This window comes from Symphodus melops, assembly GCF_947650265.1.
Source record: "Symphodus melops genome assembly, chromosome: 10".
In the NCBI taxonomy this organism is placed as follows: Eukaryota; Metazoa; Chordata; class Actinopteri; order Labriformes; family Labridae; genus Symphodus; species Symphodus melops.
Window position 1 is genome coordinate 570,885 of NC_136700.1, and position 27,125 is coordinate 598,009.

The 27,125-nt window shown below is 46.6% G+C and overlaps 1 protein-coding gene across 1 annotated transcript; it reads left to right on the forward strand.

The window, feature by feature from the left end:
- Window positions 1–142: 142 nt before the first annotated feature.
- col4a4 (collagen, type IV, alpha 4) lies at window positions 143–26,166 on the forward strand. Its single transcript, XM_079354031.1, has 47 exons — window positions 143–284; window positions 1,770–1,918; window positions 2,264–2,306; window positions 8,457–8,528; window positions 11,726–11,860; window positions 12,003–12,047; window positions 12,144–12,260; window positions 12,657–12,725; window positions 13,010–13,045; window positions 13,152–13,214; window positions 13,363–13,398; window positions 13,502–13,543; window positions 14,246–14,326; window positions 14,650–14,694; window positions 15,021–15,083; window positions 15,170–15,214; window positions 15,294–15,347; window positions 15,498–15,558; window positions 15,693–15,797; window positions 15,999–16,154; window positions 16,296–16,385; window positions 16,666–16,826; window positions 16,943–17,015; window positions 17,138–17,244; window positions 17,799–17,982; window positions 18,157–18,225; window positions 18,316–18,423; window positions 18,510–18,578; window positions 19,157–19,306; window positions 19,424–19,585; window positions 19,698–19,865; window positions 19,947–20,090; window positions 20,437–20,544; window positions 20,927–21,105; window positions 21,936–21,999; window positions 22,090–22,164; window positions 22,243–22,350; window positions 22,487–22,594; window positions 22,772–22,843; window positions 22,941–23,069; window positions 23,177–23,284; window positions 23,446–23,601; window positions 23,705–23,953; window positions 24,032–24,148; window positions 24,235–24,423; window positions 24,538–24,821; window positions 24,958–26,166. Exons 2-47 carry the CDS (start codon window positions 1,872–1,874, stop codon window positions 25,213–25,215), a joined length of 5,004 nt encoding a protein of 1,667 aa, XP_079210157.1. The 5' UTR covers window positions 143–284; window positions 1,770–1,871; the 3' UTR covers window positions 25,216–26,166.
- Window positions 26,167–27,125: the final 959 nt, after the last annotated feature.

A 27,125-nucleotide genomic window follows, 5' to 3' on the forward strand; every position in this document is an offset into this window, starting at 1 on the left:
TGCAGTCTTAATGAAGGTTATGTGGTCAAACATTTCTAAATATCATTGTCTCTTTTTTCTTCTTTCAGCCTCAATAAACCGCTTTTATTTTGTATTTCAAAGCACAGAAACCGGAAGTTCCGGAGCGGTCCCCGGCGCGTGCTGCGGGTGATTGACAGGTGTAGAGTTGCGCGTGCAGCGGAGAGCTGCGGGTTCAGTTTAGAGACTAAAGTCTCGAGTTTTCTGTCTGTTTGTCTCTGACATGAAGAGCGCGTGAAGCTCAGGACTGAGCGCGAGACCTTAAGGTAAGACAACCTGTGTGTGTTAATGTGTGTGTGTTCATGTGTGTGTGTGTGTTTATGTGTGTGTGAATCACCTGCTGGAGCCTCCGCAGCTCCTCCATCTCCTCCTCATCAATCAGCTCTTAATTAACTCTTAATGAGACGTTAATGAGCTGCTGACGTCATCAGGTGAATGGTGGTTAATAAGCGGAAGATGAAGATGAGGACAGAAAGGTTCAGTTTGCTCTCTCTCTCTCTCTCTCTCTCTCTCTCTCTCTCTCTCTCTAGTTAAACTTTTCAAACCTTCAGTTCAGCGTCAGAGACAAAAACGTCTTTTTTCACTTCACGTCTTTATTAAGTCACGTGACCTCTGAGCTCCTGCTGTGAAGCTCGTCAAAGTGCTGCGGACGTGAGTGGGGTCATGCTGCTGGTTCTAAATGTGATTCAGTGTAACTCTGTGAGTGTCACCTGTGAGAAGAAGCATCATTATCATCTAACCTGGGCTAAACACACAGTGTCCCCACATTGAGGTAAAGTGGGGACACTGTTGAACGTAGGGATGTGATTGGTCCTGAGCTCCTCTCGGTGTTTTCACCTGCTGCATGTGTTCACACTGAGTCACATGCTGAGTGCTCCATGTGTGTCTGGACTTTAAGATGCACATCAGACTAACACACTGAGATAATATGGCTGGAGAGCGTCGAAGCATGAGTGTAACATCCTGCAGTACCTGGAGTGTCCACTAGAGGCTGGCTGCAGTTCCTGGAGTGTCCACTAGAGGCTGGCTGCAGTACCTGGAGTGTCCACTAGAGGCTGGCTGCAGCACCTGGAGTGTCCACTAGAGGCTGGCTGCAGCAGCACAGGAAGTCACATACACACCCATTCAAACACCCTGTTTTTACAGCAGACATGAACATGTTTACAGCACATAGGTGTGATTAGCTCATGTCTCCATCCACACACACTGTACGGAGGGAATGTTTTGATGACTCAGCAGTTTTGATTGGATGAAGGGTAGGAGTGTTGAGCAGATGTTCAGGATGTGCCACCGTGCTGTCAGATAGCTGCAGCTCTGAGTCAGGCGTGGAGCCTTCATGAGATGTTCTCAGTGTCGACATGGTTGTCACCTCGTTTTTTTAAATTTGAACCTTGGGGAGAAAGTTCCCGTTGGACCTGTAACACGGCTGTTTGTATTGTAAATGTGAGTCAGCATGTCGGGCCGTCATGGAGGAGTGGGATCCATGTGCACGCTCTCTTCACCTCAGTTTATGAAGCCATGATTCAGGTCATGCTGATTGACAGGAGGGAGACTCCTCTTTGCAGACAGCAGCTCACTGATTGGCTGAGAGACACGGGGTCAAGCGGGCTGGTAAATATGAGCGTGAGCATTTGTCTGTTTGTCCTCGGAGCTCAGGAGACAAAGACGGACTGTCCTCTGAGTTCTGATCACGTGACGTGACCGACAGGTAGAAGTGGAACCTGATGATTTTTGCCTTCTTCTCCCTGCAGGACCACCACCAGCGCCAGAGCGTCCTCATTGGCTGAGAACCAACTGGAGGCGGAGTCAGAGCAACTTTGCTGCAAAGTGGGCGGGACGTCCTCTGAGCAGAGATGCTGCTGACTTCCTGCTCCGCCCCCTGCAGCTACGCCGCGCTCTGGTAAATCAACGTTTCCGTAACGATGAATCCAAAGCGTGGAATCAAATCCTCGATGATAGAGGTCAAAGGTCAATCAGCTGCATGTAGACACGGTTTCAGTCATATCAGTCCGAGATGCGTTCATGTGGAGTCCTTAGAGTAGGAATAAAGAGTCACCGGAGGTTTGAAGTGTTTATAGTTTATGATCGTTCCTTCATAGTGATGATGTGTTCCTTTGAGACAGGAAGTCCGCACACATGATCAGGAGCAGGTCGTCTCACCTGTCTGAGCTCGCTATAAACTAACTGAAGTCCAAAGTGTCCGTCTACTGATTCCACATCCTCACCTGTGTGCTTCCTCCTCCAGGTGCCTCCTCATCATCCTCACAGCTCCTCCAGCTGCTCTCGCGGTGAGTTCATCTTTCTCTCTTGTTTCAAACTGGACTTTTATTGTGAAGGGTCGCCTCTTTTAAGCTGAAAAGCATGTTTAGCCTGCAGGCAGGAAATCCTTTGTTGTGTGTTGTTGTGTTGTTGTGTGTTGTGTTGTTACTCAAACGAACTCTGGTGCGGACCAAAGAACCGGATTCTGGTCCGCTTAAAAACGAGGTCTCGCTTCGCCTCCAGGTGCAGCAAGTGAACGTCTGAAGCCTGATTTATACTTCCATCAAATCTCCGCCGCTGTGCATCGATGTGTGTGTGTTTGTGTGTGTGTGTGACCAACGTCTGGTTCCGCCACATTCTCGTGCTTGTTTGTTTACAGGCAACCGTGGCACGAAAGCAAGTTAGTGCAAATAAAGACTGAGTTTATCAAACTGCAGTTTTTTAAAATAGAGGAGCGCAGACACGAGAGGAGCTGTTTGAAATGATGTGATGATCAGCGACATGAGAGACGGACACTAAAACGTGATTTTGCACGTTGCAGCTGTTGATGAAGTCGTGTTCCTGCGTGCTCCCTCTCTGAACTCCTTTAAACCACGTCTCGTCTTCCTCTCGTGTCTGAAGCTCTAAAACATCTCTGATGTGAGATATCGCTCGCTCTGCCTCCGGCACAAACAGTCCTCAGGACAGAAAGTTTCAGTTGTGGGTTTTTAGACTTTTTCTGGACTCTGAGCAGGAGATTAATTTCTCATAAATCCTGCTGTTGTGACTCGACTTAAAAGTTATTAAAAGAATGTGACATTGGGCCAGCTCCTTTCAGGTTTTTACTTCTGCTCAGACTAAGAACTCAAAGTGATTCATGTTGGGATCAGGGCTTTCCCGGATGATGCCGAACATCTGAGGTTCGGGCCGGGCGCGTATTGTTACCCCCCTTTTGTGCCGCCCAACCAAGAGGCTCATGCAAGTGCAGTTCCTCGAGTGTCCACTTGAGGTTGGCTCCGACAGACCCAGTAGAAATAAACATCATAAAATGTGGATTCAGCAGAAATGAAAATGTTTAGAAGCTGTTTGAGTCTTTAGATCTTCATGGTCTATCTCAAACATTTCTATTGTAGGAAAGACACAAGTGAAGCACAGTCTGGGGTTCGACAGACTCGACTACAAGCTGCTGTGCTGCATCAGTTTGTGCCTCTTTGGCAACAATAAACACACATCCACACTAAAAGCGTACCAGCTTCCTTTGACGGGAGTCTAATAATGATTTATTCATCTTTATAAACAGACACCTGCTCAGGTGAAGTTGTGTCAGTGTTTAGATTCCTCGAGTCCGTCAGAAGGGATCAAACCGACCTCCATTCAACAAACCTTCTCAAACTCATGTTCTTCTCCTCTTGAGATCAGACTCGAGAGTTTGACTTTTTACAAACCTGAATCATAATTTAGTTTGTTTGAATATGTCTTGTTGGGGCTCGTTAGCGGTACGAACACTTCTCATCGATGTTCTGCACAAAGAATCGATGGTGTTTCCATTGCAGGCGTAAACGCTGCACAGAGAAGGAAACCGGGAAACGCTAACCTCTCCCGTTCGCAGAGTCAAATATTGTCTTTGATAGACGATGATTGGTGAAGAGTTAACAGATTGTAATGCTCACTATTTGTCAGATGGTCTGTGACTGGTCAGGTTCAGGTGTTTGCTGGACTCAGCTGGGATGTACCTGGGCCTGCACATCACTTGTGTTGTGCTAATTTGTCGTTCCTCTGGGGTTCTACCTGAGTCCTCCTGTATGGAACGACTGATCTAGAGGTCAACAGAGAGACTGTGAAAGACGGCTGATGGAGGACAGATGATGTGGAAACCTGTCAGGTTGAGGTTATGAAGCTCATACAGCGGCGGTATCTGCCAATCAGCTGCTTGGCTTTCTGCTCAGCCAATCAGTAGGAAAGCATGATGGACCGTGGATGGAGGATTAAAAGAAGTTCTGGGAGCGGCAGTGAGGATGTAAGTGCAGTGATGGAGCTTGCAGGAGGATGGTGTGAGTGCAAACGGGTCCAGCAGATAGAGCGCTGATGGAGGATAAATGGGCGAGCGATGGAGGGAGGATGGTGAGATTACAGACTTTCAGAACAAAGTCGTGACAGCAGATAGAGCGATAGCCACATTCCTGCTGCTGATAGCCACGCCTGACTGGTAACCTGGTTTACACAACGCTGCAGGAATGTGGCTGCTACACAAACACTGCTGCATGCTGGGAAACTCTCCGTCTGGGGCCCACAGAGAAATAAAAACAATCTCAGTACATCAACGGGGACACTCGGGGTGGGACGCATGAAGAGGGACAGGGTCAGTGCTGGCACCTCTGGAAGAGTGGTACCGCTGTTTAATCTGACCTTCACTAATCGTCTTCATCCACAGCAAGCATCCAGATGAACTACATGAACTCAAGTATCTACTTGATAGATGCTGATAGGTCTTTGCCATAGAACACGCACTTCCCAGAGTTAATCACATTCTTCAGGGTTATTCTGGTGTTTTAAAACCTGGGCCATGTTTTAAAGGGTTCTGGTCTTTGGACAACCGACAGGTCTGAAGGTTTTTGGAATTGCTCCGGTAGGTTGTTGATGCAGGTTGCCATAAAACACCCTGCAATGTAATCTTTGGGACAAACTGGCCTGGTCTAGGTGGGTCCACAAAAGGTTGAAGGTGTCTGACAACATTTCAGAAAGAAGAACTTGTAATGTAACTTTACTTCCATCACATCAGGAGTTTCTGCTTCAAGCTGTTTTTAATGTCACTGTTTGGAACAGAAACCATACTCTTCTTTGTTGTCACATTTTTAAGAATAGGTTATTTTTCTTTTGACTGAAACAGTTGTTGGATCACTCAAAGCCACGAGACCCCATTAATAAAACCATTTATTAAAACAGGAGTTGCTGGTCTACCACCAGTTTTCTCTCTGACACCAATAACAATATTTCTCCCTGTTAAAATGGCTGTTTTTATGAATGTAGTTTGGTGTGTTTGTAGCTGTAACAGCTGTTTCTTTAAATGCCTTCTCTCTGTCGGGATCATTTCTGTAACAACCTGAGCCTGTCAGGGACAAAAACACTACTTTGAGTTTTCACACTTTGAACAAGCAGTTTTTACACTATAGACGAATGTGACAGTTTGATTAAAGAAATCTACAGCTGCAATTTTAAAATCCTCTTTTAAGTACTATTGCTATTGAGATCCCAAAGTATGTTAAGACAGCCATGAGGTATAAATTACTTTAAATTAGCACCTTTGTTTTTTTACATCTTAAACGAACCCTTTCGCACATGCACAAAACTTCTCCAAACTAGCCTAGCATGTCATGCTAGCATGTCATGCACGCTCTCTCCTCCCAACATTTCCTGTCTCTCTTCAGCTGTCCTATTTAATAAAAGCACAACATAAAAACATCTCCTAATATAGATGAGCTAAACCCACCTCCGCTATAGCTCTCCAGGGGACTCCACTGCCCCCTGCAGGAACGGACGGGTGACGTCACTCAGACTTCGTCCAGAAATATTTACAGTCTGCGGTGAGGCGCTCCATATCGCTGGGATAGATAGATAGATAGATAGATAGATAGATAGATAGATAGATACTTTATTGATCCCGAGGGAAATTCAAGGATAGAAGGATCCCTATTTTATGATTGACTGAGATTGGCAGTTTAGCCTCTTTCCAACAAGCTAACGAGTACTCGAGCATTTAGGGTCACCACTAGTTGAACGTATAGGAACACGAGCTTCATGCACACATGCACACGTGTTTGGCCTCAGCTGCAGCGTTTTGTGTTAAAATGAGTCTCATGGTTTGATTCCTATCTAATGAACAGAAGCTGCTGCACATCTGTGCTCATTCAGACTATTCAAAGAGTGTGTAGCTCAGAAAAAAATGGAGCACTTTTGTCACTGACGTTATCTGATAAACTCACATACAAACACACACACCTACACACACACACACACACACTCACAGTGGCAGTCAGCTGTCTGAGAATCTCAGAGATGCTTGTCTGTCTGTGCCCAGTGTTTACATTCCTCACTGTCTGAACACAGAAAACACCATAAAAAACAAAACAGACTCTGCAGGGGAACCCAGAACTCACCGCAGTCTGAACATCCATTCATACACTCTGGTCGGGTTCATGATGACTGCAGGTTTAGCTCTTACATCCTTACTCCTTCAGACCGTCTTCATGAAGAGTCCATACATGATCTGTTTCAAAGAACAGCCCTGGTGGAGTCGATCACCCTCATGGTGGATCTTTATAAACTGCTGATTGCAAAACAATCACAACTGAAGTGTTTTATTCAGAGATTAAACCTCTGAGCTCCGTCAGATATCAGCTCAGCTGTGTTTGTGATGGAACTGTCAGTCAGTGGAGACACCCTGGTCCTGATCCTAGCTAACAGGTCCTCAGACTGGGACCTGGTCCTGGTCCTAGCTAACAAGTCCTCAGACTGGGACCTGGTCCTGATCCTAGCTAACAGCTCATCAGACTGGGACCTGGTCCTGATCCTAGCTAACAGCTCATCAGACTGGGACCTGGTCCTGATCCTAGCTAACAGCTCATCAGACTGGGACCTGGTCCTGATCTTAGCTAACAGCTCATCAGGCTGGGACCTGGTCCTGATCCTAGCTAACAGCTCATCAGACTGGGACCTGGTCCTGATCCTAGCTAACAGCTCATCAGACTGGGACCTGGTCCTGAACACAGTGCAGGTTGCAGGTACACTTGTAGAATATCTTTTTGCACATGCAGGTTTAGTAGCGTTATAAAATGCTGAATTCATTCTCACAATAGCAGCTGGCACAGACAACACACACTGTCAGTGAGTTACTGATGTCGAGATAAGTCATCGAGCCGAGGTCGATGTTGGTGATCTTCCAGAAAAGGTCCTGAGGACTGGGCCGATACAAATCAGGAAAGAGATGACTGATAAGACATCTCACTCAGCAAAACAACATCTGTGTCTGCATCATGAGACTCTTCTCTCTAAAACACCAACTTGCTGAGTTTATGAATATTGTGAGTGGACAGAGTGGTGTTGACATGACCTTCGTGATGAATAGTGATGGACTCAGTATAGTCACCCTCAGAAGATTTAAGTGTACAGACCATGTGCACCTGAAGGTGAACTCCAACAACCCAAGAAGAAAAATCCAAGATTAAGAGCCTCTCACTGTTGACCAAAGTTGGTCTTCCTCGACCCCTCAGGACTGTCGGCTACGGTTGTTCATTCCCCCCGGTTGTATCTCAGAATGAACCAAAGAGTCAGTAAAGTCTCAGTCATGTTCTCTATGTTGCGCTCCATTGTGCTGATTCTTAACCCACGTTTCCTGTAAACTAACAAATGCTTCATGATGACGTGAAGCCATGCATGTGTTATATTACAAAAAGATAAGGTTGGCGTGTGAGTGCTGGCCAGCGGGGGAGGAGGGGGACTGTTATTCCTTTTGACTGAGCCGTGGTTTGAATGAACCTTGAGGGAGCATTCTGGAGCTCACCAATCAGCAGGTCGTCTTAGAAATAAGCAACAAACAAACTGTGTTTGGAACTTCAGTACTTCTGTTGACTGCCTCGCCTCGGACTACTCAAACTTCAGAGGCTGGTTTCAAGGAAGTCACTCTTCCCACAGTCACCCCCACCACCCCTAACCCTAAGTCTTACCTGAAGAACTCTGGCACTACCACTGGACACTGGCTGTGGATGGTAGCTTGCGGTTTTATCATGACCCTTGACCTTAACCCTGTTCCCTAAACTTATCCAGAGCTCTTACCCTGCAGGAAGGGCGAGGTACTAAGTCAGCACATGTGGTGTCTGTAATGAATAACCACAGATCCATTCCTTCATCAATCAGCCTCTGCAACAACATATATTCTCTTTTAATCCCAACCCTAACCCCCCTCCCTCAACTGGTAAGTTCTTTAAACTCTACTTCTAGAAACGTCGTCATGATGAGGTCTCAAGTTGATGTCGTAAGGATGTGTGGCATTTACGTTACCTCCTCTAATTGGTCGATATAAATGTGGACTCAAGTGATGTCATATCTTTCTGCTCTGTCATCCTGATGTCATCAGAACGTCATGTGGACGGTACGATGTCATAACGAGTTCATGGTTGACGTTTGTTTGCTCTTTTGGTTTCCAGGGCGACCAGATGGAACCTTGCGCTGGTCGGGACTGCTCAACCTGTCAGTGTTTCCCAGCCAAAGGAGCAAGGGTGAGACCCCGCCAACTCGCACATAGCAGCCAATCAGAGCCTATCCTGCACCATGACATCATCACAGATGCAGACACTTAGACCCCACACAGACACAAACTGTGCAATAATGAGCTGCTGTACGAGGACTGTTTTAGCAGTGGTTCACTTTAATCTGAGCCAGCAGATTCCACACAAACACACACAAACACACACGCACACACAAACACACACACACACACACAAACACAGCAGCGTGATGTCACAGCTTCACTCGACTGCCTCCTTCAACTCTGAGCTTCTGTTTCCAGAAACATCTTAAGAATCATGTAATCTGTTGTGGTAACACTTCTCACCAATCACGTGGTGTTTACATGTTCCTCTACATAGTCAGGGTGTAGGCCAGATGTTTAAGGTTCACAGTCCAGAAGTTTAAGGTTCACAGTCCAGAAGTTTAAGGTTCACAGTCCAGATGTTTAAGGTTCACAGTCTAGATGTTTAATGTTCACAGGCCAGATGTTTAAGGTTCACAGGCCAGATGTTTAATGTTCACAGTCCAGATGTTTAAGGTTCACAGTCCAGATCTTTAAGGTTCACAGCCCAGATGTTTCTGTCTACAATCCCTCTGTGGCGCAGATGTTCGTCTAAACATTCAAAGTGTGGTTCAAATACTGGAGCTCACATTGTGTCCAGATGTGTTACCATCCTGATAGATCCAGATGTTTTTGGCCAGGTCTAACTGCATACAGCCAGAATGCTCCAGATGTTTTTGGACACAGTCTCCACGCCACATGTGCCGGTGACCTTCCTGATTTGGTCGGCCCACAGTCAAGTGTTTTCCAGATGTTTTCTACGATGTGGTCCAGTTTAGGCCAGATATGACAGTGAACCATCCGAGTTAGTCCTCAGTCTCAGTCAGGTGTCCAGATGTTGTCCTTCAAGTTTAGTTGTCTTAGTGTTATCCAGATGTGTAAGACCATGCTAGTTAGATCCAGATGTTTTTGCCAGTCGCAGTCACTTTGTGGTCTCGATGTTCCTGTCGGAATTGTCCAGAGATGAAAAAGTCCCGGTGTAGGCCAGATGTGCTGCTGACTATCCTTATGAGATTCCAGATGTTTCTGCCCACAGGGTTGTCCAGGTGTCGTTCTATACTATACTCTGAGGTCCAGATGTTTGTATCCCAGGTCCAGATAATTCTGACTGTCATTTTGAGGATGTTTAGTTCATAGTGTGTGTGCTCCAGATGTTTGGTTTAAATGATTTCGTCAATCAGCTGATCACGTTAACAACAACTGCATCATCTACCTGTGTACACTGTTTTGCCCTGTGTGTTTCTTTGTGTATCTCGGTTAGTGTGTGTGTGTGTGTTTCTGTGTGTGTGTGTGTGTGTGTGTGTGTTTGTACAGCTGGGGGCAGCAGACAGGCAGAGGGGATTGTGGGAAGGCGTCTGTCTCAGTGATTTCACAGTTCACAGGTTTCAGAGAAAGAAGGACAGAGAGAGGACTAACAGAGATCACAGCTGTCACATCTCATCACACACACACTCAATACACATCACACACACACACACACACACACCGACACACACTGACACTAACGTATGCTCACACACTTCACACCACTGATTCACACACTGAGCAGCAGAAAGTCAGGCAGTGATGACACAAAACAAGCCGCCCAAATATATTCTATCATATATGACTGCACATTCAAAGAAAACAACACTCCTCGTTAGCATGTTTGTTATTAGCATGCTTATTAGTCGCTATGAGGCGCTAATCACAAACTGAACTGTCTGAAGTTTATAAAAGGACGTTTTCTAAATAAATCCTTTGTGGGTCTGAATGTGTTCCCCACACAGTCAGGTCTGTGTCACACCTCATGAGAACATGGAGGTCTACATCGAGCCAATGGATGGATGGATGGATGGATGGATGGATGGATGGATGGATGGATGGATGGATGGATGGATGGATGGATAGATCAATGAATCAAGCTGTCCATGGTTGATCAAGTTTGAGTTCTCAGGATGTTTTTAGGGACACATCAGAGTTCTGCTGGATGTCTGACCTTCTTCTTGTGATTCACATCAACATATTTCGTGTGAAATATTTCAACCTGTCGATGAGTTTGAGGTTAAAGTCTCTGGAAACATCATCTTAGGTTTCAGAATCTATTAAAAATCTAAAAATATTTAATGGAAAATCAACATCCGATGTGTCAATAAACATCCAAGAACCTCTGACTGAAAATTAAACTCTTGCTGTGTTTTGTGAACTGAAGGCGTCTGAACCTCTGAACAAAAACTCTCAGAGTCGTTTTAAAAGTTAAAGTTTGTTTTTTCACCCAATCACCAAGTTTATAATATTCAACAGTTCTCTGTATGAGGAAGTTTTCTTCTGAATGTTCTTAATGTTCTGATGAGAGAACGTGTGATGTGTTGTTGTGCCACACTGCCCTCCTGTGGTCTCACACCTACATTACAGCTCTGAGCCTGTTCTTCACTGAGTTCTACTGAAGTCTCAGGGTCAAACAGGTTCTACAAATCCTACCAGAGCATCGGTAACTAAGGTTCTGCCCGTTGATCTCAGTCAGGTTCCATAATGATCCATTAAGTTCTCCAACGTTCTAGCATTTTCTGTTTTGTTCATTACAAGATTAAAGATCTCTGGTGATTCAGGAGAATCTCCAAAGTTGTATCTGGTTCTAGAAGGTTCCTTTGTGTTTTATTGACTTATCTATGGTTCTAGAAGGTTTGTGAAAGTTCTGTTGAGTTCAAACAGTTAACTAAAACAAAAGAAGGTTCGAACAGTTCAATCATATTCTAAACTTTTTTCAGTTTTAACTTCCATCAGGTCCAAACTTCTTCTAAACCCCTTTTTAAAACTAAGTTCCAACAGGGTCTAAGCAGGTTCTGTTCCCAGAGATTTTACTGGTTCGTCTTTATCAGGTCACCACAGTCAGTCTCTCAAAGGTTCCAACAAGGTCTGATGGGTTCTCACAGGTTTCATTGGATCTTTGAATCTGCATTTATTGTCCAACATGATCTAACAGGTTCCAACCTGTTCCACTGCCTATCAGTAAGTTTCTGTTCTACAAGGTTCTGTTGTTCTAATGTTTGTTCTGTTTAGTTTTATTAGTTGATTACGAGATGAAGCACAATCTGTTTTTCATCCTCTTCTAAACGTTCAATCACATCTTACTTTTTTGTTGTGCAGGGTTCTCCAGGTCCTCTGGGGAGACAGGGCCCTCAGGGACCTCCAGGCTTTCCGGGCCCTGAAGGGCCTCCAGGAGAGAAGGGCCACAGGGGGGATGAGGGGCCGAGAGGACCTGCAGGACCAAAGGGAGACTTGGTAAATAACCATGATCCATTTTGAAGATTTCTCTGAAACTTGATGGTTCTGAAGGTCATGGTTCTAGTTTCAACTTTACGGTTTAATCTGATATATTTGATTGGGTGATTCTTGGATGACTTTGTTCTGTTTGTTGTTTCAGGGCGGTGTCGGTGTTCCCGGGTTCCCTGGTTCAGAGGGACTCCCAGTAAGAAGCCCCGCCTGATAGAACTCTCAGCTTTTCTGATTGGGTTGGAAGCAGGGAGGTCAGAGGTCAGATTGACCCATGTGTTTGTGTGTTTAGGGTCACCCTGGTCCTGCTGGAGGTCCTGGTTTTCCAGGTCTCGATGGATGTAACGGAACCAGAGGAGAGAAAGGAGAAGCTGGACTTCCTGGAGTTCAAGGACCTGAGGGGGTTCCGGTCAGTAATACTGATCGATCACTGAAGAGTATCATTGATTATATTATGTGTTCCCCTTGGACTGAGTCTAGTGTTCTGTATAGATCATGACATGTGATGTGTAAGGAACCGTGTTGGAGTCTTATCTAATGGAAGTGTGACCTGCGGTGTCTCTGACCCGTCTAGACTCCAACACCAGTAAAGAGTTTAAGTAGCATCGTGGAAATATTCATTTTTAAATGATTCGTCCTTTTCATTCCCCAAACTCAAACTTGTTGTCTTAACAACAAGAAAACATCGTAAATGAAATGCGCTGTGTGCTTGTTGGTTGAGTGCATGTAATGGTACAAACTGTGATGCAGTGTATGTGAAGTGTGATTGTACAATCGCCATAGCAACGGCTGCTTTGTCCTGCAGGGTTTTTCAGGGTTGAAGGGATTTCCAGGAGATCCAGCGGTCTACTTCATAGACAACCCTGGAATACCTGTGAGTACACCTGTCTCATGAGTACACCTGAGGTACTTCAAGTCGATCGATGCTTCAGGATATGTTCTGACTCTGATTCATCTATTTATAAAGAAATATCTCAGAAAAAATCTAAATAACTGATTGGCTAATCAACTCATGGTGGCAGCTTTCATTCTCAAAAGTCTTTTTGTTCCTCAGTTTTATTCTCATGTCGTTTTCATGTTTGAAATACTGTTCATGCAGTCATGCCGATGATGGTGTCAGTGTGTAACATGAGACGAAGTAATGTTTGTGTTTGACAGGGGGACGTGGGGCCTGCTGGACGACCTGGTCTGCAGGTGAGACAAGCTGTTCTAACTCTCTGACGTACCATGTTGTGGACATAGGACTGTAAACATGTAGTTTGATTGACATTTCTATATTTCTGTCTGTGTGTCTCTGCAGGGTCAGCACGGTCTCCCTGGTCCACCAGGGGCTCAGGGTCTTCTTGGGCTGGACGGGACAAACGTGAGTCAAACTTGATAAATGTTCAGTTGTATCTGATTTTTAGCGGATTATCTACCTTCGATCGTGTTTTACTTTTAAGGAACATAAATTCTAGTATCATTCTCTTCTCATTCTCATACTGTGTCTATATCTATAATGTGTTCTACAGGGTCTCCCAGGTCTGCAGGGCTTCAGGGGCCCACCTGTAAGTGTCACATAAAGTTTATTGAATATAAAATCACGGATCAAATGTGTTCTGCTACAGAACAGCCCGTGAAGTCATTACTAAAGTACATTTTGTGTTTCAGGGAGAAAAAGGTCGATCTTTACCGGGACAGAAAGGAGAAGAGGTACACCTGTTCAGATTAGAAAGGTGTCCATCTGACCACGCCTCCTCCAGTGATGTCACTGAGGAGGCGTGGTCACACTCATAACTGTCAGGAGGCTTTAAAAGGCCAAACTGAGAGGATTCATCATCACTGAGACTTAAACAGGAACTGAACCATCATTACTGAGTGTGCAGACATAATCATAGAGAGGACCAGATAGAACCCTAGAGCAGGTAGAACCAATCAGGAAGGAGAACCCTGTGGGAGATAGAACCTTAGAAGGGGTAGAACCAATCAGGAGGGAGGACCCATCAGGAGGGAGGACCCATCAGGAGGGAGAACCCATCAGGAGGGAGAACCCATCAGGAGGGAGAACCCATCAGGAGGAAGAACCCAATAAGATATAGAACTTATCATGAGAGAGAACCCATCAGGAGGGAGAACCAAATAAGATATAGAACCCATCAGGAGGGAGAACCCATCAGGAGGTAGAACCCATCAGGAGGTAGAACCCATCAGGAGGAAGAACCAAATAAGATGTAGAACCTATCAGGAGGTAGAACCCATCAGGAGGTAGAACCCATCAGGAGGGAGAACCCAGTAGGCAGTACTCCAGGGTCAAGTTGTCTGTCACTCACAGTCCGGTGTTGTTACGGCAGCTCAGTTATATTAATGTGAAGTGATTTACAGCAGTGTCATTGTAGTTCTGTGTGTGGTCCACAGGGGGATCAGGGCCCCCAGGGGCCTCCGGGGCCATTCGAATATGTCGACCGTCCAGAAGACCTTTACATCAAGGGAGAACAGGTGGGTGGGGCTTAAGTATGTTCAAGCCAATTAAATGCAGGCTGTAGTTTCTTCCTTTGTTTGAAATGTTCTTAAAGTCTGTGGAGTGTGTTTGTCCTTGTTCTAAAGTTACTCTTCTTCAATCAGCCTGTGGTTCTGCTGTGTTTCTACTGGTTCTGTTGGTTCTAATGTTGAGTTCCATGTTGGTTCTGATGCTCTGTTTTGAAGGGTTCTTCTGCTGTATTGAAACTGTTCTTGAGTTGGAATGTGCTAATCCTGAGTTCTGTTTGTTTTAATGCTGTTTTTTTTATTGATAGTAATGTTTGGTTCTATTGGTTCTCCAGGGTTCTCGAGGCATTAAAGGAGTCTGTGGAGTTCCTGGATTGCCGGTAGGTTCAGAAGTCTAATCTCCGTACATCTGGCTGGAAGAACGTGTTGTTTCCTCAAAACAGTGTTCTACCAAACAAAGTTCTAACGGACATGAAATCCTGCTGAGCTGAGCTTTACCAGAGACTGTAATAAGCTCAAACTTGTACTGTGATCAGGGTCCCCTCAGAAAGGTCAACAAGGTCTACAGCTCGACTGGAGAACGTTTAGATGTTCCTGTGGAACCTGCTTGTTCCATTACTCAGAACACTGTCGCTGAATGAGTGCAGGGTTCTGTCGACCAGCTGTTGGTCGTGGAGCTGATGAGACGTTGTGTTTTTGGTTTCAGGGTTTGGACTCTCTGGAGGGGGAGAAAGGAGAGAAGGGGATCGTGGGATTTCCTGGAGCGAGGGTGAGGAACTATCTTCACATCGTGGATTTCTTTATTTACAGACCGAAGTGTTCCTATAAGCAGTCTGTGTCTGATGTGTCTTTCAGGGATTTTCTGGTGTCCCTGGTAGGATCGGGGTGCGAGGAGTCAAGGTGAGTCAAAGTGTTTGTGCAGGTGAAGGCAGAAACAAAACCATCAGGTTTAAATTCAAACTTTTCTTTTGATGTTCAGGGAATACCAGGAAGTCCGGGTTTGCCAGGTCTGATTGGCCGAGAAGGTCCAAAGGTAAGTGTGTGTTCTGTCTCTGCTGTGTGACATCATCAGCACTGAGCCGACACATCAAAAGAATCCCAGGAAGCAACATGAAGTATCTACAGGCGACCAATCAGAGATGAGCTCCTGTCTTTAGTTGTTTTGTTTGATGTGGGTTCTCAGGGCATGATGGGAGATCCAGGTCCAAAGGGCCTTCCTAAGGTTGTAGACGTCATCATAACAGGTAGATATGAATACTCACAGATCAGCTGATTGGTGATCATGATGTCATAACCGGGACAAAGTTGTCGCGGCGATATGACGTCATCAGTCTCTTTATGAGGCGTGTTTCATGATGTCATCACTGCTGTCTCTCAGGTGACATTGGAGAGCCTGGTGCCCCGGGACTCAGAGGCCCCCCAGGAGACATGGGGGCGATGGGAATACACGGCCCCCGAGGAGCCCCTGGCAGGTCCATACCCGGTAAGTAACAGCCCATGAGCAAGGCAGCACCATGATTGCAAATAAACAGCAGTGAGTGTAGCTCTATTCAGTCCGCGTTTCAAGGACTGTGATGGTTTTCCTTCACTATGAGTGACACGCATAATGGTGGGACCAAGTGACCCCCTGTACCCCCCTCCAAAGGTGCTGACGTTAAATAAAGTGCTCTGTGGTTTTCTTCAGGACCAGCAGGATCTTTTGGTAGGGTAGGTGTTCCGGGATCCAAAGGGGACAGAGGAGATCCATGTGAGGCGTTTAAAGATGGACCCACACCTGGTGAACCCGGAAAACCAGGACGCCCTGGACCCCAAGGACTGAAAGGAGAACCAGGACTTCCAGGTACAAAAGAAACAACATTTCATTCCTGTTTGTGTCACACCTGTTATTGCACACCTGTCCTGGCTGCACCTGTGTAATGCATCATATGCTTTGAATCAGTTTTCATGTTGCCTCTTGATGAATTCTTGTTTTTCTCTCCAGGTAGATACTGTCTCCCCGGGGCCCCTGGAGAGTCTGGAGACGCAGGTGAACAGGGTCCTCCTGGGGCTCAAGGTTTTCCAGGTTTTAAAGGTCAGTGTCTTCATGAAAGTCTTCACTGTAGGTTTTATATTTGTCTTTGTGGACTAATCAAAGATTAACACTGCGGCTTATCTTAAAAAGATCAATACATTATTGTAAGAAACCAGTGACTGAGGCCTTAAACCGCTCTCTGTACCTCTCTATGACCTGTGACAGTTTGGATCCTCCACGTTGTCAAAGATCTCAAACCCTATTGGTCCTGAGCTTCCTCTTCATCAGTTCAATAGAAAAAAGGTTTTTATCTTACTCGTTATGAATCTGTGTGTTTCAGGTAGTCGTGGCGATTGTTTTTGTGGCCGCCCTCCTGAAATCAGGGGGCCCCCAGGACCTAAGGGTGACATGGGGTCTCCAGGGTTTCCAGGAACCCCAGGGGCCCTGGGGGTTAGGGGGGAGAAAGGTTTACCTGGAGACACAGGAGAGCGCGGAGAACAGGTGAGCTGCCAGACAACGTGTCAGAGGTCAACTCTACAACTCTCAATCTCTTGATTGATGGATTGATTGTTTGATTGATGGATTGATTGATTAATTGATGGATTGATTGATTTCAGGGTCCGGCTGGATTTCTAGGTATCAAAGGGTTTAAAGGACGGAGGGGAGATTATAATGTGGTGGATATTAAAGGTGGGTTTCCAGTGTCCTGATGAACTAATACATTAATCTAATAGTTCTGAGTTTACATCTGTAATGCTCTTGAGTCACCTTTATAAAGACTGATGGAGATGTTGCTGGACTTTTGTCTCCAGGTGAGAAAGGAATCAGGGGCCTGCCGGGCCCTCCAGGAAGACAGGGATTCTCAGGGAGAAGAGGACTTGATGGGCTCCGTGGGGCCCCTGGGAACGCTGGTTCCCCGGTGAGTCAGGCTGCTGTTTAAGAATCTCAGAGAGTCTCTAAAAACTATAAGTCAGCACTGAGGAGAGAACAGGGGAGCGAGAGAGCGAGAGAGACCTGAAAGGACCAATCAGGTTCTAAGAAAAGGCTATAAGATGATAAACTTTGAACCTTTCGCAGCAGGGCACTTTATCCCTTTGTTTCAAGAAATCCTAATTAGATCCATGTTCAGTCATTTCTGGAGCTTATTTCTAATCCTTAGAGGAGCATACAGTGGATTGATTTCGAGCAAAGAGGTTTAACTACAATTCTGCTGACATTTTGAATCCAATGCACCAGATGCGTGACACAGAATTCAACTGTTTCCAAGGCATCATGGGAATTAAGAGCATTTTTTTCTCCCAAAAGAGGACAAAGGAAAAATTACAAAAATGCTACAATGCTGTTACCCTCTGTTACTTTACTGTTGGAGTTTGTTATATCGCTCTCTCTTTGGTCCATTTAAAGCCGCAGTGAAGATAAGACTCTAAATTGTCTCTTCAGACATTTGAATCAGTTGTTGATTTTTTTATTCAGGGCCAAAGTTTCAGCAATCGTCCTGGAGACAGAGGCTTCACAGGATTCCCCGGGAAAAAGGGTTTACCAGGACCATCAGGCCCTGTTGGGGCAAATATTATTGGGGCCATAGGACAACGAGGGGCCCCTGGAGACATGGGACCCCCCGGACTTCTTGGCTTCCCTGGACCAAAAGGAGTTAGAGGTAGACATCACTCTGATGTTAACAAAAACAATGATAAAGGAAAATGAGCAATTTAGATTATATTTCTTAACTCCTCTTGACTTCTCTTTTTTCATGTGACTCCTCCCCCTCCTGTATGACCCCTCCCCCTCCTGTATGACCCCTCCCCCTCTGGTTTTCCTCTTCTTCCTGCAGGTGACACTCTGCCCTGTGTGCCCAGAAACCCTGGACCTCCTGGAGAGAAAGGAGAAAAGGGAAATAGAGGTAAACATAACTCAGTCATAGTCCACCTGTCTGTCCACCTGTCTGTCCACCTGTCTGTCTCATTCGATATTTACCTGTCTTTCTTTCCAGGTTACACGGGCCTCCCAGGGGCTCCAGGTTTTCCAGGCCTAACTGGACCTGATGGACCGAAAGGAGATAAAGGTCAATCTGGACCTCTTGGACCACCTGGACGACAAGGTACCAGAGCACACCTGACACACCTGTCCTTTAAATGAAATGGTATGTTACCGTGTCTGTAAATACTCCACGTGTGGCTCCTGCAGGACAGCCAGGGTTTGTTGGAGATACTGGAGATGAAGGACCTGAAGGCTTCAGTTACGCTGGAGCTCCAGGTACACTCATTTACCTGTCAGGGTCATTTAAAAATCAGAACTGGTCACTTCCACCTGTTTTCATTGCACACCAACAACACACCAATGATATCACGGTGTTGTCTTACAAACAAACCAATGGCTGCCATGTTTGGCACTTTCTACCAGAACTACGCCTAAGAGCTCGTAAGAGCTCTTTTAAGCCTTTAGGTGGAATTTCTTTCCTGAATGCTTTTGTTAATGGAGTCACTTATTTAAATGAGAGGGGGAATACTCACTTCGACACCTGTGTTTTGATCAATAAGTTGCCCATTACTTATAAAAGAGTTACAAAATCTTGTTTTTCCTGGTTCAGAAACTTTATTTTGAAACTCTGTTTCCTGGTCGATTGAAAACAACAACAACAAGTTCACCAAAGTCAGTTGTTCTATATTTGTCTGATTCCCATTTCAAAGCTTTATTAGCTATGGTTTGGGTCGACAGTTGACAGTATCCGTGATGTCGGCTTACATAAAAAGAGAGAAGTCTCATAGAGAGATCTGAGTCTGCGGCTTTACCATCAGCCGTGATCACCGTCTGACTTCCTGTGGGTTCACCAGGCTCTCCAGGACTTCCAGGCTCTCCTGGACTCCAGGGCCTTGAAGGAGACTCCAGTGTTGGGCCATCAGGGCCTATCGGCTTCCCTGGACCACAGGGGTCTCAGGGTCCTAAAGGTGTACCTGGTCCTCCAGGGATTGATGGAGTACAAGGTAAAATACTGGACTGGTTCTCTTACATTCAGGCTCCGTCATCACTTCATTATTTCAGACAGTTTTATTGAAGAAGGACATCTGCATTATTAACTCCTACCTCCTATGTTTAACCAGGGGCCCCTGGTCTTTATGGGGGCCCAGGGGCAAAAGGCCAAAGAGGAGAGGATGGGGCTCATGGTATAATGGGCCCCCGGGGTCCCTCCCCTGATAGATGTGCTGTAGGACCACCAGGTCCCAAGGGGCTTAAAGGCCTCCAGGGGCCGATTGGACCCCCAGGTAAACACTGGCTGTTCGTTTGCTTGTTTTTTCTTTTCCATGAACTCTTTTTATTTATGAAGGTTACTGATCTCTAAACGGAACCTGATAATGAACATTCTGACATCAACAGGGTGTGCTGGGGAGAAAGGAGACACTGGAGAGGATGGTCCTCCAGGTTTTGGCCCTCAAGGCCCTACAGGAAAACCAGGCAATCCTGGTTTCCCAGGGCACCCGGGGCGTCCGGGCCCCACCGGAGTAAATGGAGATTCAGGACTGCCTGGTCTTGGGGGTCTGAGAGGTAAGCTCCCACCACCAACACGCCTGAGTTTGAGAGTTCCCTAAAGACAGGTTCACACTGAATTACTCATTGCACTTTCAGGCCTAATTGGGCCCCAGGGCCAAGAGGGAGTGCCAGGGTCCCCTGGACAGCCTGGGGCCCCTGGAGCCCCTGGGAGGAAGGGGTCCAGCGGGTTTGATGGTCGAGATGGAGCTCCTGGATCTGAAGGCCGGAAAGGAGAGAAAGGTAAACACTGGGTGTTAGGTGAGAAAGTGAAGCGTAGCTCGACCACTGTCTTTAAACCAGGACCCCCACCCCCCATATCCCACTATGCTTCCTCTTTTCATGGAGTTGCCTATGCAAAGGTTAGCACTAAGTGAAAGTACATCTCAACATAGTACTGAGAAGAAAAAAACAACACAAAATGTACTGAGTGAGTCGAGGTGAATCTGATTTTTCTTTTTTATTGTTTGAGTTAGAAATCTGTGACCCTGAAACATTTCAATATGTTTGACTGTTATAGTCGACGGTTTGGATGAAACCACATTCTGATCTCATAACTCCAGTTCCCACTCCTTGTGTACCCCTGCAGGCTGTAAAGGAGTTCCAGGGCCTCCAGGAGACACCAATGTTGTTTCCATCAAAGGACAGCGAGGGGAACCAGGACCTCCTGGCATCAACGGCTTTCCTGGACCAAGAGGTCAGAGCTGTTACCATAGAGACCTGACGCATCACAGGACGTGGCAGGGTCATGAAGTCTTTAGGTTAGAGGTTCAGACCTGCATCCAGCAGTGGAACACCTCTTTACTTACATACGGTACCCTAAAACCATGATCAGGGCCGGTCAGTTTAGTCTGGTTCAGTTCAGTGAGAGGGGTCCCGATATCCAAGGTCAAATCTAGATACTTGGGGGCGTTATGTTGAGTCCAACCGAGCCAAGCTGATTGGATCCGGTTTAGAGGTCTGGCTTTTGGTGCAGTTCAGTACACAGGCCTGCAGTTTTCAGACAGTCAGGACCTGTACTCTTTAAATCGGATTGATTTCACGTCCATACATTTTACCAATGGTCTCTGTCTCAACAGGAAACAAAGGTGCACGAGGAACAATTGGGAAGCCTGGGTATCCAGGTGTCAATGGACCCCCCGGTATTACTGGTCTTCCAGGCCCCCCTGGACCCTGTGGAATACAAGGATCCCCAGGACCACCTGGACGTCCAGGAACTCAAGGCATCCTCGGCTTTCCAGGACAGAAAGGAGACTCAGTAAGATAAACAAGGCTTTGTAATCAGAGGTCATGATTCTTTCGGCATTAGAGATCCTTCTAATCTAAGACTTAGTCCGAGTACATCCCAAAACATCGAATGTGCTCAATCAACTCTGTGCAATACAGTGTTTGACAAAAGTGACCATGAACCCAACACGTAGGCATTATATGATTTCAGCTCCCTGAGTCATAACCCCATAATACTAATCCAACAAATTTTCCACACTTGTCAAAACCAGTTGAATCTTGTTGAGAGTTCCAAATAGGTCAAGTCCTGTTGCTCCTGTGACCCATAACAGGTCACATGGTTTGGGACTATGATGAGTTTAATTAAGTCAAGTCAGAGCCGGTCCTGCCAAGTTGAGAAGAAAGTGGAGACAGCAGGCTGAACTTGATCAAGTCCAACTGATTCAAGACAGGTGGAGTTAAGTCCAGGCAGGTCGAGAAAGACCAACGTGTGGCAAATAAGGATGAGTCCATTGAGGTCCAGATAGTTTAATGGATTCTTGTAGCGTCAGGACAAGTCGATGCTGGAGTTCAAATGAGTCGAGCAGACAAAGTGTGGTCATTGGAAGTTAAGAGAATACGAGTCCGGTTTCATCAGGACACATCAAGTTCTGGCTCATTAAGGTGACATATTAAAGATATTAATTGGGGTGGGGTCGAGTTGTTTTAAGTGGAGTCCACGTGTCCACATGAGCAGCTGTTAAAGATGAATCCAAATATAGCTGATTGTTATTAAAGAGGGATCGAGTAGGAGTCAGGTTTGAACCCAAGAAATAGTTTGAGTAGTACATTTTTTTTGACTGTTCTTGTTTGTGGTTGCAGGGTGACTCTGGATGTCCGGGGCAACCTGGAGAACCTGGTGATCAAGGATACACTGGACCGAAAGGTAACCCATGTGCTCTGCTCTAACCCACCACCAACACTCCGCAGCTTCGATTGAATACAAACGAGATGTAATCTGTTACATTTACTACAGGTGATAAAGGAGCCTCTGTTGGTGTCCCTGGTCCACCTGGAGACAGGGGGCCTCCTGGAGACTTTGGGCCCTTAGGTGATGATCTGGCTCTACAAAAGGTTGTTTTTGATGTATTTGAGAAGAAACAAAATTAACCTTTATTCCGTCTCTCAGGACCTCCTGGACCTCGAGGAGATACTGGAGGTCCAGGTTTCATTGGGGATTCAGGACAGAGAGGCTGCAAAGGAGATCCAGGTTTTCAAGGTGACCCAGGACAACAAGGTAAAGAAGATAGTCAGGACCAAACCGGGTTAAACTTCCTCTAAATTACCATTCAGAGTGCAACGTGACTGAACTTTGACCCCTGACAGATAGTGGATCAGACTCTGACCTTTTATGTTGTTGTGGTATATTTCAGGTGTTGTTGGTCCGCCAGGTCCTAGAGGTCGCCCTGGTCTTCCTGGTCTTCCTGGTATAGCAGGTGCTGATGGTCCTCCAGGGCCACTGGGCTTCCAAGGACTCCAAGGTCAGAGTTTAATACCAGACCAGGGTAATAGATGTGGGTCTTTGAAACCCCAAGGAGTCACCTCATATTTGGGGTCTGGACTTGTACACGGGGGGAGACACCAGGGGGATATGCACTGGGTCAGTATCAGTTCTGTCTTTGCTTTCTGTTTTTTCATGAATGATTTTGTTGAACCAGGTCCTCCAGGACCGCTGGGACTACACGGACTAGATGGACTGAAAGGAGTAAAGGGGGACATGGGGACCAGAGGTACGAGTCTCACTCAAACACTGAAATCTCAACCGGGGTTAACTTTGACTCATTGACACTTTCATTAACATCACAAACAACACGTCTGTCTCTTCAGGCCTGGGTCTTCAAGGTCCTCCAGGCCCTCAAGGTCTTCCAGGAGATAAAGGTCCTCAAGGTCCTCCAGGAACCTTTGGCACATCCCAGCCTGGCCCACAAGGACCCAAAGGTCTCCCAGGACCCAAAGGTCTGTAGCGGAGTCGGTCCCATCTGGCGCTGCATGTTCCCCCATCGGTTCGTCTGAATATCAGAACTTCCTCGAAGTCTCACTGAAGTCTCTGTGTGTGTCTGTAGGACCTCCAGGTGGTTTAGGACCTCCAGGGATACCTGGGCCAGACTGTAAAGTTCCAGTCCCCGGGCCACGTGGAGATCCTGGATGTTCTGGAGCAGACGGTGAACCAGGTCAGACTTTAAGTTGTAGTTCCATTATTAATGCCTGTAATCCACTCGGTCCACGGGGGAATAAAACCCTCTCCAAAGTTCTGTAGTTCTTCTTGAAAGCTTTCAGAAACTTAACAGATAATCCGCACTAGATGACCTCTGACCCTTTTCTGGTATTTCAGGGTCTCCTGGGGACATGGGAGATCCAGGTCCAAACCCTCCAGTACCTGGAGACGATGGGGACAACGGAGACATAGGGTGCAGGGGGCCTCAGGGTCCTCAGGGACCTCCAGGGCCTGGAGGAATACCAGGTAGCCCTGGAGGTCCTGGGGTCAAAGGTCAGACTCTCCACATCTCTGAGGTTTAACGTAAAGATCCTTCTCTCAAAGCACACCTCCTTATAGACTGTGTGTGTGTGTGTGTGTGTGTGTGTGGGATCAGGTCTTCAAGGGGCTCAAGGTCTAATGGGACTACCTGGAAGTCGGGGTTCTAAAGGTTGTTCAGGTTCCACTGGCCCTCCAGGACCAAAGGGATTTAGAGGACCACTGGGTCCAAAGGGGGAGATGGGACGAGTCTCTGCCTGTCCCACGTACCCCCCTGCCCCACAGGGCGCCCCAGGACCACCTGGTCCCCCGGGTCAGCCTGGAGCTCAAGGCATCGAGGGAGAAATTGGGCTTCCGGGACCCAAAGGTAGAAAATCCAAGGTTGGAGGTTTGTTTATAAAGCTGGTCCCGTACACAGACTGACAAAGCTCATGTTGGGTTTCAGGGAAAAAGGGGGACTTTGGTTTCGAGGGCCCAAAAGGCCAAGCAGGGCCCCGAGGTCCAGAAGGCGAGCGAGGAGGGGCGGGCCGCACGGGGCCGACCGGAGCGACAGGAAACAAAGGTGAGAGCTGCACCTGTCTGCTTCTCTCTTCCTGTGTGTTTGTTTTGTGCTCTCACGTTACTCCCCGCGGTCTTTGTGGGTCTCAGGTGATCCTGGTCCAGTGGGTGACCCCGGTCCACCCGGACCAAACAGAAAGCTGAACTCGGGCTTCCTGTTGGTGATGCACAGCCAATCAAAGACGATCCCTGCCTGCCCTCTGAACATGAGGGTGCTGTGGGTGGGCTACAGTCTGCTGTACCTGGAGGGTCAGGAGAAGGCTCACACTCAGGACCTGGGTACCGACACACACACACACACACACACACACACACACACACACACACACACACACACACACACACACACACACACAGATAAAGAGTAACAGTGTGTTGTGCTGGCTGGTGCAGGTCAGGCGGGCTCCTGCATGCAGGTGTTCTCCACCATGCCCTTCTCCTCCTGCAACATGGGAACCTGCTCCTACGCCAGCCGCAACGATAAATCCTATTGGCTGTCCACCACGGCGGCTGTCCCGAGCATACCTGTGGGCGGAGCCGACATCGAGGATCACATTAGCCGCTGCGTGGTGTGTGAAGCCCCCTCCTCGCCCGTCGCTCTGCACAGCCAGACCTCCAACCAGCCCGAGTGCCCCCCCTACTGGAGGAGCTTGTGGCACGGATACTCTTTCCTCATGGTTAGTGTCGCGGCGCTCCGGTGATCGGACCGCCGCTGAAATAATCACAGCTAGCTGCATTAGCCTACGGTCAGAAGAATGTTTACAGAACCACAGAAAATGGACACTGGGGATGATGTCACTTCCTGTTTTGCAGCATACAGGTGCAGGTGACGAGGGAGGCGGCCAGTCTCTGACATCATCAGGCAGCTGTCTGACAGACTTCAGGGCCCAGCCCTTTGTGGAGTGCCAGGGGCCCAGAGGAACCTGCCACTACTTCGCCAACATCTACAGCTTCTGGCTGACCCGGGTGGAGACGAGCGCCTCCAACTCCAACAGCTCGTCCACCACGCTGACCCACGGCTGGCAGCAGAGGGAGAGCATCGGGAAGTGCAACGTCTGCATGAGGGAGTGAGGAGGCGGAGCGGCGAGCCTTTGTTCTTCTCTGTGAGGAGAGAGAGTCACATTCGGAAGATGCTGCCAATCAATCAATCAATCAATCAATCAATCAATCAATCAATCAATCAATTGAAGTTCAAGTTAACAGGAGAGTTTATTTGGCCTTTTAGCAAACATGACAGCAGACAAGTTGAAACTGGGTTTGGAGATTTGATCTGAAGCAGAGTTTTACATTTCTCTTTGGATTCAAAGAAAGAGATTTAAACACTGGCCCGGTTCTGTGTTCTGTAAGCCCGATCAGCCTGGACTGGTTCTATGTGGAGCCAAGTCTCCATGTTTACATTAATCAGAACATATAAAGGACTAAGATCAGAACACGATCAGGATCGTTGGCTGAGATTGAGTTGCTCTGTTTTTGCTGATGTAGAAGAAAGATAAGTGATTCATGGAAGTGAGACTGAGTTTGAGTTATTTGTCCCTCAGTGAAGACAGGTGGACAGGAGACATCCAGCTGACAGGTCACCAAACCAGGACCTGGTCCTGGTCCAGGGAAGTTCACACAGACACAGATGACGGAGGAGGAGGAGGAGGAGGGAGGTTCACAGAGAGAGAACCAGGAAGCTCTTTGGTTTGCTGGTGTATGTTGGAGGCTTCTCATTGGTCCAAACTCAGATTTACGACACAGCTCCAACACTCAAACGCACCACAGGAAACTCAACAGCTGATTTTGACCTCGGTGCCTTTAATTCAAACTGATAAGAAGTTTGTGAAAAGACATTTTTTTGGACTTTCATCCCAACTTTAAAAATATTTCTGTTGGAGACAATATTAGTGAATTTCTTAAATTAAATTAAATTATTCGACTTGTTCAGTACAAAGAATAATTTATCTGTAAGATCCTTCAGCCCCAGTTTACATCAACGTTTGCTCAATTAAACAAACAAAAATAATAAAAAAAACAAAAAAACAGTTTTAGCTCATTAATACAAATCAGTGATTTTAACTGTCTCACGTTCCCTGATGGTTTACTTCCTGTTACATCATCGTTTGGCAGCATTAACGTGACATTTTCTCCTCAACCATGAGACCGACGCCGAGCACCCGGGTGAACGGTAACCCCGCCTCCAGCCCGACCCATTCCCCAACCAGAACTGCACTGAAAACCTCTCTGACAGGTCGGCTGAAAACGCGTTCTGATTGGTCGGCTGAGCGGCAGTGACTGCGTGTCATTGGACAGTATTTTGTTAACGAGTAGGGACAGGACTGTGTGAGAAGCTGTGAATATATTTGACCTTGAAACATGTTTTTGTCCAGGTGTGTTCAGAGCGCCCCCTTCAGCTCGCCTTGTTCTTTATTCATGTTTTAAGTTTCAGTGTAAAAACAAAGAGATTTAAAAACGTTAATGATTTAACCCGAGGTTGTTGTTTTTTTAAATCACCACAAGACGTGAAGTGACAATCTGTCCTGTTACTCTGAGTCTAAAGAACTGCAGAACAGAACCAGAACCAGGACCAGAACTGAATCTAAGGAATCGATCCAACGCGTCTTAATGATTGAAGGTCTGCAGTCAAAACTTCTAAATAAAAACAGCAGAGCGCTTCGAGTCCCTTCTGAAAAACTTTGAGTTTTAGTCCAGCTGGGGTCCTGGTCCTGGTCCTGGTCCTGGTCCTGGTTCTGTTTTATCGCTCTGTAATTTGTAAATAAGTTTGAACTCAACCGTTTTATATTTTTACTGTAAATGTCATCGGAGTATTTATTTAGCCTGAAATGACTGTTGGTGCTATTTGACGTTTCTTTTGTTCATTCGTCAAATTTGATTTCGGTAAATGATGTCACGGTGAAGCCCCGCCCCTTTCTAGTCAATAAACTCGGTAAATATAAATTTGCACATTGAGCGTTGGACGACACCTATCTTTACTTTTTATA